Source organism: Colius striatus, chromosome 2, assembly GCF_028858725.1.
Source record: "Colius striatus isolate bColStr4 chromosome 2, bColStr4.1.hap1, whole genome shotgun sequence".
In the NCBI taxonomy this organism is placed as follows: Eukaryota; Metazoa; Chordata; class Aves; order Coliiformes; family Coliidae; genus Colius; species Colius striatus.
The window spans coordinates 26183955-26198915 of record NC_084760.1 but is presented as its reverse complement, the minus strand read 5'-3'; the positions used below and the strand labels follow the sequence as shown (position 1 = coordinate 26198915).

The 14961-nt window shown below is 42.4% G+C and overlaps 2 protein-coding genes across 9 annotated transcripts in view; one reads left to right on the top strand and one right to left on the bottom strand.

Annotated features, from left to right (window-relative positions):
* ERICH1 (glutamate rich 1) overlaps positions 1 to 14467 on the bottom strand; it is a 94952-nt gene extending 80485 nt beyond the window's left edge. For all 8 annotated transcript variants that reach the window (XR_009818218.1, XR_009818219.1, XR_009818220.1 and 5 more), the window contains exon 1: positions 14367 to 14467. Coding sequence is in view for 1 of the 8 variants with exons in the window: in XM_061990663.1 (XP_061846647.1) it covers positions 14367 to 14388 (22 nt within the window). In the remaining 7 variants the exon portion in view is untranslated. The remainder of the gene's footprint in view (positions 1 to 14366) is intronic.
* A 265-nt stretch (positions 14468 to 14732) lies between these two features.
* DLGAP2 (DLG associated protein 2) overlaps positions 14733 to 14961 on the top strand; it is a 466793-nt gene continuing 466564 nt past the window's right edge. The window contains exon 1 of the mRNA XM_061989737.1: positions 14733 to 14879. Coding sequence (XP_061845721.1) covers positions 14862 to 14879 — 18 coding nt within the window. The 5' untranslated portion in view covers positions 14733 to 14861. The remainder of the gene's footprint in view (positions 14880 to 14961) is intronic.

The window sequence follows — 14961 nt, the reverse complement described above, 5'->3', positions numbered from 1 at the left end:
GGGTCATACAGGAACACGACCAGGTGGGTTTTGAAAGCCTCTAGAGGAGACTCCACAAAGTACCTGGGGTTTTTTCCTTATGTTTAAATGGAACTTTTTTTTGTTCCAACTTTATCCCATTACCCCTTGTCCTGTCACTGCATACAACAGAAAAAAGAGTGATGCCCCAATCTCCTGGCATTCACCATTTAGATATTTGTAAATATTAGTAAGATCCTACTGCAGTCTCCTCTTATCTAGACTAAACAGCCCCAGTTCCCACAGCCTTTCCTCATAAAAAAGATGCTCCAGTCCCTTGACTGGAACCTGATGCAATTCAAGCTGTCTCAAATCAGCAGGAAGCAAGATATCCCAGCAGTACACCTTCCTCATCAGAATGAAGAAGGTGGTATGACTACTGAGCAGCTGAACAAGAAATTACTGATTTAATCTGAACAAATTTGAATCTTAGGCATATTCTAGCTTGAAGGGAAAAAAAAAAAAAAAAAAAAAAAGGAAAAACCAAGTTTGTCCTGTGTACCAATGAACAAGGAAACTTAGCTGATTTACATGCTCTAAAGCACCACTCTGCTTCATGGTTAAGACTCTCAGCTCTAATATACCAAACCATTTTTCAGGTGACAGAGGATGCTCTTTCCTTAGGATTTTAGTGCTGCAATTACTTTTATATATCTATATCCTGTGATATCCGTGAGAGTTGGCTTAATCCAGGAGGTTGGTCTTGCCTGGTGCTACAGACCAGTTTTCCTCCCCTATTCAAAACTCTTAACTTAAATGTCTTTAGCAGTATGAAGTAGAGACCAGTCCATATGGTAAGAACTGCTCGAAACTTTAAAAATAGCTACCTCTTAACGGGAGATTAACAATAAAGAAAATTTAAGGAAAAATATCTACTAACAAAGACTTATCTATCTTAATTCCAAAATAATAAGATTTGGTCTCACCACACCTATAGCATAGCCAAGTACACATGGTTATTTGTGGCTGTCTTTCAGTCAGTGTAACTGATGGAAGATCTGTACAGATTCACGTGGTCTTGCAAGAGAATAATCTGGGAATGCTTTTACACTTTGCATAGGAGATTGATGTCTCTAAACAAGCACATATGATTTTAAGACATCTTTTCAAAAAGACCTCAAGAAAAGACAAGGGAGATCACAGCAAGATGAGATACACAAACAAAACAAAAATTGCCACATTCACATATAGTATTAAATGCACAAGGTACAAGAGAATGAATTTTATATTTCTACTGGGTACGGTTTTGAGGATATTCTTGAAAATTATATTCACACATTAAAAAACTTGATGTTGCAGTCTGGAAGTGAAAGAGTACTTTGAGGGGAATTATCTATGGGACTGAACAGGAAAGAAATGTGAACCACAACTGGAAGCCAATTACAAAGAAAAAAAGGGAAGCCTTGTTGCACATACATTTGCAGTAGTATCTCTCTCTTAGAACAAAGCAGTCTCTGGAACTAACAGAGAAAGTAAAGTGAGAGAGGAAGGCAGATAAGCTAAGCAGTTAAGAGACCAGGACCAGTAGTGCTGTGGATGCAGTTGAAAGCAACATAAAATGTTTGTTAGCAGTAGCTCTGCATTGCCTTCAAGTGTCTTTACTTGTCTGCAAAATGTGGCACAGCAGACAGTAATCCAAGAAGTTTTAAAAGGTATAGACCATACAAAAATCAATGAAAAGAAGACATGAGTTCACCCAATTCATGGTACATCTTTTAAAACTATCCCAGTAGCTTATCATGGCTCTATTTTGCTGAGGTATTATAGACAGTCCATCACTCTCAGCCTACCAAAGCCTACAGATGCTTCCTAACTTCTATAGGGAATGTATGCTACCATGTGAAGAAGAATTTCCCCATAGCTGTATGTTATGGAAGGAAGAGATGGCTCCAAACACCTGGTCACACAGCGACAACTGGAAGAAGCTCTAGGCCTCTAGATTCGATGAGCATGGCCCAGGGACACTTGGAATTCTATGTTGTCAGAGCATATGCAGTTGCCATTTTAGTTCTGAGTAACATAAGGAAAGATTTTTCCTACTGATGATGTCTCCAGAGTCCAAAGTAGCACAAACATTTGCCACATTTTTTGTGCTCTTTCACCTCCAGGAATTTGACAGGGCTTTTATTGACAGGACTATTATAGTATTCTACAACGGATTGATTCTCCATGCTGTGAGATGTATAGTGTTGAAAACAAGACACTGAAAGTGAGTGGAGGTGAGAGAAGCATTAGACATTGTCATCAACTAAAGATGATTTATGTTCTGAATCTACCTGGTTTTGCCACCCATCTCACTGCATTAATGCACAGATATGATGGAAGGGGCAAGAGCCATGCATGCCACACCAGTTTTGTCAAACAGATTAAGCACAGTTGACAATGTTCGAGTCAGGCATATAATCAAAAGGAGGTACTGTGTGCCTGGCCCAAAAGCTGTAACAATCGTCTTTTCTCTTTTGCTTTAGGGGACCACCAGGCTACATTGACACTGCCTCTGTTAACAAGGTTGTAAAGATTAAAGAGAGAAATGAAACCTTAACAGACCCTTTTCCCTTGAGGGGAGAGAGGCTCTACACTTAGGAGACAAGCAAATATTGCTAACTGAAGTGGTGACTTCAGATAAAAACATGTGTGTTTAATCCATCATGAGAGAATGAGTCACTACTGTGATGGAGGTCATGTACACTGCCAGTATGATCCAAGATTCTATTAGGCCAAGTATTTTTTCATTCAAGGCAGGAAAATTAACATTAATATATGAATCTACAGAGATCTCAAAAAACTTTGTACAGTCTAAAGTCTCTTGTGTAGAAACCAGCTGAACTCAAACCTGAGCAGTCACAGAGAAGAGTATTTACAATAATCAGCATGATAAAGAAGAACATAGAGAGCTTTGCCTGTTTAGCCTAAGCAAAAAGGTGCCAAAAGAATTTTACCCAAGCAGTGAGAAGTATTGTGTAGCATAAGATTACACTAGGCCACACCACAAAAATATTAGAAACGGAATGAGAATTGTCAATCAACACATCTAGAACTATTACAACATTCTTCTGGTAAATTAACAGGAAAAAAGAAAACAATGTATTTATTCTCCTACACTGAGCTCAAATTCCTACAAACACTACAGAGATGAAAAGCAAACAGAAAGGACTAAAACCAGCTGCACTGAAGATTGTTTCTAATACTATTTTCTTCACCGACTATTCCAGGGTTCCTTACGTTTGGTTACTGACATGCATGCAAACTAAGCTAGAGATCAGAGCTATATGATCACACTGGATTTTTCTATTTGTTAAAAGGAAGTAGACAAAATATATCTTAGTTATTACAAAGGTCACCAGGGAAAGAAAAGCTTTCCTAACTTAAAAACAGATTTTGGATTAATTATACATATGATAGACTTAGACCACTGCATGATTAACAGCAACCAAAAAAAGGTCCAAAACACGTTACTGAAGCTAAAGCTAGAAAAAAGGAGTCATGATATGTCAAACAGTATCAGATAGGCTGACTGAGGGCGATCTCATTAATATTTATAAGTATCTAAACGGTGGATGTCAGGAGGTTGGGGCATCCCTTTTTTCTATAGTAGCTAGCAACAGGACAAGGGGTAATGGGATAAAGCTGGAACACAAAAAGTTCCATTTAAACATAAGAAAAAACTATTTTACTGTGAGGTTGACGGAGCAGTGGCACAGGCTGCCCAGGGAGGGTTTGGAGTCTCCTTCCTTGGAGGTCTAAGATCTGCCTGGACATGTTCTTATGCAACCTGATCTAGGTGAACCTGCTTCTGCAGGGGGGTTGGACTAGATGATTTATAAAGGTCCCTTCCAACCCCTACCATTCAATGCTTCTATAAAGATCAAACAAGTTATTAGTTAGAACCACTCTGCATGATTGTTGTTTTTGTAAAGGGGTAAAATAAAAATAATTAAAAAAAAAATAATGTAACACCTTAGTGCAGTAACCAAGATCCTGAAATTTGCATACTACTTCAGTAGTACCTAATGTATAGTCACATTTAAAGAGCAGTACATAAAAATGCCTATACACAACTCATTTAGAACACTAGGATGAGACGAGCATTTTGCTTAACTTTCCCAAAGAAATACCACTGACATCAAGTTTTCCACATAAAGGAAGTGAAATTTGGCTTATAGTAATGGCAAACAGTTTAAAATCTTCCACTATTTGGGTTTTTAAAATGCAGAGCCACTATACTTTGTTTCAGAATGCATTTAAACTCATGAACCTTCCTCATAGCATTATTAAGAGCACCCCACTGTGCTTGTGTCTGAAATGCAGAGAGCTGTAAACTCAAGATGAAGACAGCAGCTGGAAGGGACCTACAATGATCATTCAGTCCAACTGTCTCGAAGTTTTCAGTAGAAAATTTAAATTCTGATAGACCTACAAATGTGAAAAAAATTTACATATTCTACTCTTGTCTTCGAAGTTTTCAATTTAATTTCAGAAGTGAAACAAATTCACTTTCCGGATGGAAACATGCAACCCTATTAAAAAGGCCCAAACAGTAACTGAAAGCACTGAGCCTTCCTCCTGCCCAAGTAACACCAGAAGACATATCTTTACAGGAATTTCGCAGTAACGAAAAGGAGATAGTACTTTCAGAAATGAGAACAAGTTGTAGTAGGTAGCAAACTAGTTCTATGACATATTCTTGACAACTCAGGTGTGAAGATAGTGAGGGACAAATACATCAGAAAACTGAAAAGCAGCAGGTCTCTATATGATATAACGAGTGAATCATAGGGTTGGAAGGGACCTTTAGAGATTATCTAGTCCGAGCCCCCTGCAGAAGCAGGTTCACCTAGATCAGGTCACACAGGAACATGTCCAGGCGGGTCCTGAGGACCTCCAAGGAAAGAGACTCCACAACCCCTCTGGGCAGTCTGTGCCACTGCTCCCTCATCCTCACAGTGAAATAGTTTTTTCTTATGTTTAAGTGGAACTTTTTGTGTTCCAGCTTCATCCCATTCCTCTGTTGCTAGCTACAATAGAAAAAGGGATGTCCAAACCTCCTGACACCCACCCTTTAGATATTTGTGAACGTTAATAAGATCTCCCCTCAGTCTCCTCTTCTCCAGACTAAAGAGCCCCAGTTCCTACAGCCTTTCCTCATATGAAAGATGTTCCAGTCCCCTGATCATCTTGGTGGCCCTTTGCTGGACTCTGTCTAGAAGTTCTCTGTCCCTCTTGAGCTGAGGACTCCAGAACTGGACACAGGACTCCAGAACTGGACACAGGACTCCAGAACTGGACACAGGACTCCAGAACTGGACACAGGACTCCAGAACTGGACACAGGACTCCAGATGAGGCCTTACCAATGCAGAGTAGAGGGGGAGAAGAACCTCCCTTGACCTGCTGGCCACACTCTTCTTGATGCATCCCAGGATGCCACTGGCTGCCTTGGCCACGAGGGCACATTGCTGGCTTATGGTTAGCTTATTATCAATCAGGACGCCCAGGTCTCTCTCTGCAGAGCTGCTCTCCAGCAGGTCAATCCCCAGCCTGTACTGGTGCATGGGGTTGTTCCTTCCCAGATGCAGGACTCTGCACTTGTCCTTGTTGAACTTCACAAGGTTCCTCCTTACCCAACTCTCAAGCCGGTCAAGATCCCGCTGAATGGCAGCACAGCCTTCTGAGGAATCAGTCAGTCCTCCCAGAGAAAGAAAAGTGTAACTCCAAGAAACAGAGTGCAGAACAGATGCTGACTAATGATACAAATTCGGAACAGCCAGGATCTTTCTATCACAATTTTGAGAGACAAGTAAAAAGTCTCCTTCAAAGAAATGCATTGGCATGTACATAGTAAATCAACACCAGTGAGTTTCTTATGCACATAATCAGATTACCTACAAATACACAAGAGTCATCACTGGAAGACCACTGCGGATTTATAAGTTTTCCTGGACTTGACAGCATGCCTTAAAACTCAGTTACAACTACAGAATGTAACAAAAGTGCACTGAATAACCGAACAAATAAAGTTCTGAACATCATCAGAAGCATTTCTGTCCAGCTGAGTGTGGGAGGCAACAGTTTCCTCAAAAACATTTTTGTGGAGAGCGCTTGCCATGAACTTTTGGCTACTTGCCATACATACTGTAAGCACCCTCACCACATTTCGCAATTAGTTGCCTTCTTCCTACTCAAATGCAACTTAGACGGCAAGAATAAAATAAGTGGCATCAAGAGCACTGAACATATTAGAATTCTGTGAAGCTTGCAAGTTGTCCTACTTGTTTTTTCTCTCCTACAAGCAGAAGTCTTCCAAAAACAGAAGAGTCAGGAATTTCTCCTGAAACTATCCCACGTGTAAGATGTGTTAATACGCTACTTCTGCTAAAGCAGACGAAAAGATAGTACAGCAGAACATAAGAGGACTGAAACAGCAGACAAAATGACAATCCACGTGAAGAACATATGGACATGGCTTCATTAAAATGTTCCGTTCATCTCCATTAGTGTAGAATTACGCTCTTTTATTATGTAAATCCTTCTGAATATCAGAGACTTAAAGGATTTCAGTATCGCATCTCCTATCAAGTCCATGACAGGACAGTTGTCAAAAATCAACAAACCATCAAGGTTGGAAGGGACCTCTGGACATCATTTAGTCTAATTCTAATGTTCAGAGTAGGATCAACTAGAGCAGCTTGCCTAGGGCCTTGTCAATTTCAGTATAAAAATTCCACTGCCTAGAAAACCTCCTCTTCTCTAATCAGATCTGGACGGTCTGCTCTTGACCGGAAATGCCCAAGGGTGCCACTTGAAAAGAATAACTCTTGAATAAAAGAGATACTTGTATTTCGTTAGGACTCAAAGCAATAGGGCATAAAAGCATTTTAAGAGACTGATATATAAGAAAACATTAGCCAGACTGCCATTCTTACCAGCTGGCAGATGAAAGACTGACGATAACTTCTGGCTAGGAGCTATGAACCATTCCCTTAAACCATTCCCCAAAAAGCTTACTTGCCCCTTAAAAACACAGGATGATGTTTTAGATCTTGCAGAGTCTTTCTGATGGAGTTGCTCAACTGGTCAAACTGATGAACAAAAGGTCTTCACTCTGTTTGGCCTAACACGGAGATTCTTGGGTCATAGCTCCCTATGTCTCAAAGACGAAAGCACTTGGTTTTTATTTCAGACGCTAAAGGCAAAATTGAGCTTGCAGTTATGATGCTGCAGAATAATTACTAGAGGTGAGTTACTGAGACTTATTGAAATTAAAGTTAAATTCACATTTTAAATGAAGGTACAGCATGAAGGAAGCTTTCCGAGTGGAAGCGGCCAATATGCACAGCATCTGTTCTGTTCCATGGTAATTCGCTAGGCTACAGAACCTGCAGCCTTAGAGGTCAGCAGCACCAGCGGAGCTTGGTATGCTGAGTTCAAGAGAAACAGCACAGAGGGTGCAACAGAGTAGAGACACCGCAGACAAGCTCTGATACCATTGCAGGGATGGCAACATGGTGGTACTATGGAACTGATAAGCTGCATAGTTGCTACCTTGAACCGACAGATTTGCATTTTTTGTCCAAGTCACATCCTTTGAATAAACTTTGCCCAATATAATACCAAAACACACCTCCATCCCAAAGGCTATCCGCCTCCAGGGTGTGATCATCTCTCACTGAGCATGTGTTCTGAATTCTTCTAGTCTATACATTTAAAAGCAAAACAAGGAAATTTTAGACCAATTATAACAAAGGTATGTATCACTAGAGTCACTCAAGCTCCACCTGAAAGTAAAAAGTAGTATAAATATGGCTTAAGAGAGGTGAGATGCTGGGGAAGACACCATCACAGATGAGTTGGGAGGACCTAATCATTGCCTTCTGCGACCAGTCAATGGGCTGAATCTCTTTTCCCCATTGGGACACATATTAGGTGAGATTTGAACGCTCAGCTGTACCGAGTGCTTCCCCAGGAAGCTGAGAAATCTCTGTAGAGTCACTTCATATTTTGATGCACTTATGTCTGGCCATGATATTCATATTCTTAACATTTGCATGTTCTTCTGCAGACAGTGTATTTATTGCCAGCAATCCAAAAGGATCTGTACTTCCTGTTGCTTCAATAAACTGCACTATTAATCAAGGCATGACAGTTCTTAGTGAACATGACCAAACTTATGGCTGTGCTGGTTCTCTAATTGTGATAGTTCAATATATCCAACACGATCATTCTTATAGCACCGAATTAGGAATCCCTCAGACTCTAAGCCCAGCTGCCTCCAGCCCCTCTGAGACCTGAGAATAAGCTGGAATAGAAGCTGATTTATTTTCTGCCAGGACACCTAACAATAGACACATACAAGGTGTCATCCTCTGTTTACATGAGACAACCCTGCAGAGACCTTTTGTACAAGATACCAATTTTGCCACTGAGCATCCAAGTTGTACTCAGTACAGATGATCCCGCACTGCGCATAAGCCCCTGCTATAGTCCCAAGAAATCAATACACAAGACCTCTGAGGATAATTAAATTTATTAATCTTGACTTGAACTTCGTAACACAAGAAAAGCCATACAGGCATTGCTCTCAGACAAAAAGAAAATCTGTAACCATCAACCTCCACAGCCAAAACTCCACAAACAAATAAAAAAAGACACAGTTGAAAGCCTGCAGACTCCAGAACCATTGCTAGAAATGGCATAGACTAGAGGCTTAGATGAAGTCAGGAGAATGTGCATGTACAAAAGCATACACTTTGCAGCCTTAAGGACAATGACTAGCAATTTAAATCTTAACTTCAAAAAGATCTTGGAGTATAGATCACTTAGCTACAGAGAAGATTGCCAGACTTGGGATGCTAGTTCAGCAATTACCAACAGATTAAAATTAAACAAATAGGAAAGGGAGGAATTAACTAAACATTCCATGGTAGCTGAACAGGCCATCATTTTCCTCACTCCATTTTTATGCAACTTTCCCCATTTCCAGAAATCTTCAAGCTGCAGAGAGATATAAGGAAGAAAAGAAGAACGCAGTGACATGCAGCTACATCATGTATAGCCTGACAGTTCAGATCATCATAAGGGTGTATATTATCTTTATAAAGTGATGCTCTTGTTCAAGTCAGGAGGAAGAAAAGGGAAATGTAATTTTCCTGCTACTACTGAAGTCAGCTATACCAGAGTGACATAGCCCCATTGCACCATAGACAGAATGTGTGCAAATCAAAGCAAAGCACTGTTAAGTGAACAAGAAAATTGGTCTTCCCAAGCCGGGGGGGAGGGAGGAGTGTGAAATACACAGAACTCTAGCTGTGGCTGAGGTACAGTTTTATGTACATAGGAATTGGAAGCCTCCAATTTTAGTCTTTTGCTTTGTGTTCACAGTCTGCAAGCAGTCCTCATCCTGCAGGTGAAGCTATGGTAACAGGCTCTTAGGAGAGTAACTAAAGGACAAAACAGGATAAAAGCAAGGCCTGAAAGATTTGCTGCAAAAAATGAGGCTGAAGCTGACTATCTCTTGAAAGAGGTACTTGTAGACAAACATTGAATCTAATACCTCATAAGATCTGTGTTTGGTCAAAGAGAGTGTTATTCTGCAGTTCATCTAGAGCATCTTCAGTTTTCATACTGATGTGGATCCATAACATACACTTCAGAATTAACCGCAGCTATCCATAAATTTATAGCCCTTGTTTCCACACAGCACTGTTATTCTCTGAAGTTATTTCTTGAGGGAGATACTGAGTAACTTCTCATCTTTAAATTTCAGGGTGGAACTCACACCTTAAGTCCCGAGAAAGCACTAAGCCATTATGTCTGAATGACTGGAAGAAGTAATTTCACATAGCTACCCCTACTGAGACCCAACAACTTGCACCTTCTAATACATTTCAAAAGACTCTGTAGGACCTTCAAGAAGTGGAGAAACTGAGTCAATAGAATGGTAGGGGTTTGGAAGGGACCTTTAGAGATCATCTAGCCCAACCAAATAGTTCACACTAGCTTGTGTTTCCTCACACCCCTCCTTACTCACATTTGAAAAGCTCAAGGTTTTTGGGCCTTCATCTTTTTTCTCCCTCTACTTACTATAGTAAAGAATCCCATATCACTTAGTAATTGGTTTCTTGTGAAGATCTCCCTACAGGTTTGAAACCTTGAGTCTGGAAGAATCTTGGTCTGGAAGGTACAGTCTCTCAGCCTCACATTTTTTACTTTTAATTATCTGCCTTCACATCAAAAGCAACTTTTCGAACAAAGGTTGTTTGCTCCATTTCCCCGGGTGATTTTTATACCAGTGATTTTTAACTTGACTAGCTCCTTACACAATTTTTCAATTCTACTGAAAAATTTTTTACAGTTTTTTTTTTTTTTTTTTTTTTACAGAATATCTACATGTAAGTTGGAGATAGGCTTCTTCCCCAGTTTTAAGGGTCTCATTGATATTCCATGTAACATCTTACTCTTCACTGTTAAAGCTATTATCACAGACTTTGTTGAAAAAATGGTGAACCCACATGTACTGTTTGGGAATTAAATAATAGAAGGACTTGTATTCAAGGTCATATGAATTCTGTGCTTGAACTGCTAAGTAGCAGCTGCCTGCACCTCAGTAGCCCTGTTAACCAAAACATCACAGGGACCTAGCTGCACAAGCTCAGATGCTGCTGTTTTAAATCTAGCGTGCAATATTAACTTCACAGTGTTGAGGTCTGTCTCTAGACCTCTGATGTTATTCTCACCAAAACGGAATCTATTAGTGTTCTGCATCCCATCACACATTAAAATCAGGTGCTAATTGCCTAGATTTCCTGTCTTATTACAGTTCAAGAACCACATCACACAAAAAACCTCCAGTTTTGTGCTATAACACAATAGTCTATAAAATCTGGCTCCATTTGTATTTTCACTTAGCACTAATTTCTATAATATATGGAAAACCACTTTCTTACCCAGAACTCAGTAACATGCTATTCTCCTATCTTTGAGGCAACTTGTGAACAAGAATGACTTCTTTAATTGTACCGCATGTGTCAGTAGGGTAGAAAGGAAGGAAAGGCAAAGAATATAGTGATTATATAGCCCATACATATGCATTCACCTAAATTAAGGAGTTAGTCACAATGAGAGTGTGATTTACCACTCAGAGATTGACCTGTGTGCATCCAGGCCAATACAGTTCATGACAGATGCAGACAGAAAATAGTAAGTTATTTGCTACAAAAAGCAGACATTTGTTTCCTCTCCTCAGACAAAACTGATTCAGCTTCACCAAACGCGATCTCTGTATCACATTGCAGTTTCAAATCAGTAAGACAGGTGCTACATTTGTCAGCAAATTCTGCATGACTGTATATAGTTCAATAATAATCTGAGTAACAGATCGTGCCATCCTGTCTCAACAAAGGCTTTGGAGATCTCTCGACAAGCCACTTTAATTGCAGCCACAAGCTCCTAGACACGTAATAAACTCAACATGACACACATAAGAAACTACATCACCACCACAATAAGAACATCAGGATTTTGTTCCAGTTGTTCACAAGAATTCTGTTTGTCTCATGGTGAAACCTTGGAAGATGTGCACTCCTACCACAGCCCTGGGAAAACAGAGCATTTTCACCATTATTTCAATCTGTGCATGCTATCCATTTCTCTGTGCAACCTTCACAACACTTAATGATACATTTCTCATATTGCATCATTATCTTGATTTTACCTTGCACAATCAAAGAGACCTCATTCAAATAATCTTTAGTTATCTCACTCACTCTTACTAAAGAAGCTCAACTTCCCTGATTATTATTAATAATTACGGCTACTCAAATTTGGGCCAACTGTAAACCAAACTATACCACTATACCTATGCAACCTGATCTACGTGAACCTGCTTCTGCAGGGGGATTGGACTAGATGATCTCTAAAGGTCCCTTCCAACCCCTACCATTCTATGATACCCCGCTACAAGTAGGGGGTTCCTGCCCTAAGCCCAAGTCACTTGATTCATCTCTCCTTGATGTAATCCTCTCAGTTTAAAACATTTTGGTACTATTGACTGCCCACATTTGATCTCCAGTTTAATCTTTCAAACAGGAACTCTCCTGTAGCACCAGTAGATCATCCTTTGTGTGCAATACTGACTTCTGTATCACTTCTTACTAGCAGTAAAGGTTGATAACTTATACGAGACCTACACCAGTACCTTAAGTTTACCCATCAGCAGTCAGAACACCACTCTATAATCTTTTATGATAGTGTTACCTTGGGGCTGCACAAATTTTCAAAAATGATAACTAGAGCTTTAAGATGCTATAGATGAAGTTTAACACTTATGAATTATGAATTCATTTGTGCCAGAGAGGATAGTCATCCTCTCAGTAATACATACAATGACAACTGCTAGTACCTCTAGCCCTGTTAGAAATCATTGGTACATGAGCAACTGAAAAACAAAAAAAGCCCTACAATATCAGAACACTTTGCCAATTATACCTCCCCAACCCTTTCCTGGCAAAGTGAAGTGCCAGGACAGTCACACTGCTGGCTTACTGTCTTTCTAATATTTAAATTCTCTTCATCAACAATTAGACCCACGCTTCTACAGGGAGGCTGGACTTGATGATCTCTAAAGGTCCCTTCCAACCCCTCCCATTCTGTGATTCTGTGACCTACAAGCTGTGCAATACAAAATAAAGAACCTCAATGTTCACCTTGAATGTCTGTCTTCAGCATCTTCAACCTACGCCTACAGACATGAGGAAAAGCAACCTTAAAGTGTCTAAAGCTTCTTTTTCACATCTTCTCTGAGATATCTGCCTTCTTTAAAACGTATATAGTTTTACACAACAAAAAGTCAACAGTTTCCGTATATGCTGTGGGCTACAGAGAGTGATCAGCTGAGGTTGCAGACTCTTCCAATTTGTTATTTCATTCCTGGTGACCAAAAGGTGTCCAATCATCCTTGTATTTCTTCCTGTATTTTCTTGCCAATCTTCACCCATCCCTCTTTAGAGTGGTTGAAGAAAACATGAATGATTTCTAACCTTACACAGTACAAAGAGTTGCTCAGTATGATAATATAAAAAAATATAAAATATCAGCATGCTATTTTTAGTTTTTCACTTTACTAAAACAAGTAGTTGTTTATTTGACATTTGGTTTTAAACAATTTGAGTGCTTTGGAATTTATTTCCTCTCATTCTCAGCTCTAGAGTCATGTATTTATTTACAAGTGAATGACTTCACTCTTCACAGCTCTTTCTTCCAGAAATCATCAATTTGTAATTCCCCTGTCTTCCTAAAAGTAAGTCAAACTAGAAGCAAAATAGTTACTCCATCTGCCTTCTCCATTTCTCACAATGAAGCTACATCCAGCAGCATCAACTAGTCTGTTTTCATACTTCCTTCAAAAATATCACCAGTTACAGTCAGTCAGCAATTAAACACCAATCCTTAAACTGCTGTTCAGTCTCTCACGTTGTTTTCCTCACAGGAAGGACTCAAGTTCTAGGACGCTGAAACTCTTTGAAAACTCAAGAGCCAGCCACAAAGTCACGACAGTAAGCAAGCATTCAGCTCCCTTACAGCTCACCCCTACTCAACCCCCCTTAAGAACAAGCTATCCCTTCAAGAACAGCTGTATTTTTAGTAATCGCATTATTCCTGTGCAGAGTCTGTTTTATAAAACATAAAGGCAAACCGAATAGATGGAAGTTATTTTTGGGTAGGGGAAGATCTGTTTTGTTTGCAAGTATAGTACGACAGTTCTTTCAGAACTGTGCTAACTCGCTTTGAATAAGCCAAGCTACGTGGTCGTTAGCAATGAGCACACATATACGTGCACACTGAGGGGAAAAAAAGGCGTTCACCGTAAAAACCACTTTGCGATCCTAGAAGTCATGTTGTTTACTCCTCCGTCCCGCGCCCCGGTGGCAATAGGCAGCAGCAGGACTCCTCCCTGCTGCCCGAGCCGGAGAGGGACAGCACAGGAGCTCCGAGCAGGACTCCGACCCTGAGGCCGCGCCACCACACACCTTACACCTGTCCTTCCGCGGCCCCACCTCAGGGTCGCTCCGGCGGGGAGGCGTCCGCCAGAGCTCCCCTCCTCGCCCACTGACGGCTTCCTCTCGGCCTCCCTCGCGGGAGAGGGCGCCGAGGAGAGGAACACGCGAGTCCCCGGCGAGGAACCACGGCAGCAAGGTACACCAGGACAGGGACGCGCTTCAGCTGCGACCCGCCCCGCCTGGGGCCGCCAGCCACCGCCCCCCCGGCTCCCTCTGTCCCCAGGCCCGAGAAGCCGGCACGACAGCAGAAACGCCCGTACTCGACGTTCTCCCACCCAGGCCAGCCTCGCCTTACCTTCCCTCCAGCTCAGGGCCATGTTCCGCAGCACCGAGCGGGCCCCCTCGGAGGAACCGGACCTGCCCCACGCCACCGTCCAGCCCCGCGCTCGCCCTCCTTCCTGCTCGCGGCCGCTCCTGTCCGTCACGGGGCCGGCGGCGCGCTATTGGCGGAGGCACGGCGGGGGGCGTGTCCGCGCCGCCGGCCGGGGCCGCCCCGCCCCGCCCCGCCCCGGCCGGCGCGGTGCCCGCGGGCTCCGGCAGGGGGAGCGCGGCTGCGCAGAGCTGGCGGGCGGCGCTGCCGCGCGCGCGGCTGGGGGGGCGGCGAGGCGAGGCGCGGCGAGGCGCGGCGCGCGGCGGGCAGCCCCGGCGGCGCGCGGGGGAGCGGGCGGCGGCGCCCCGGCGGGGTGATGCTGGGCGCGCGCCGCTGCTCCCGCTCCCGACCGCGCGTCTCCTTCTCTTGACCGGCAGCCCCGCGCGCAGCCCGCACCCGCCGCGTTAATAATGCACTAGAATGTCAGCGCTGAAAAAGGTATGGGGGAGCACAGGGCGACGGAGGGGAGGGAGGTCGCCGTCGGAGCGGCGGGCGCGATGCCCGCGGGATGCCCCCGTCC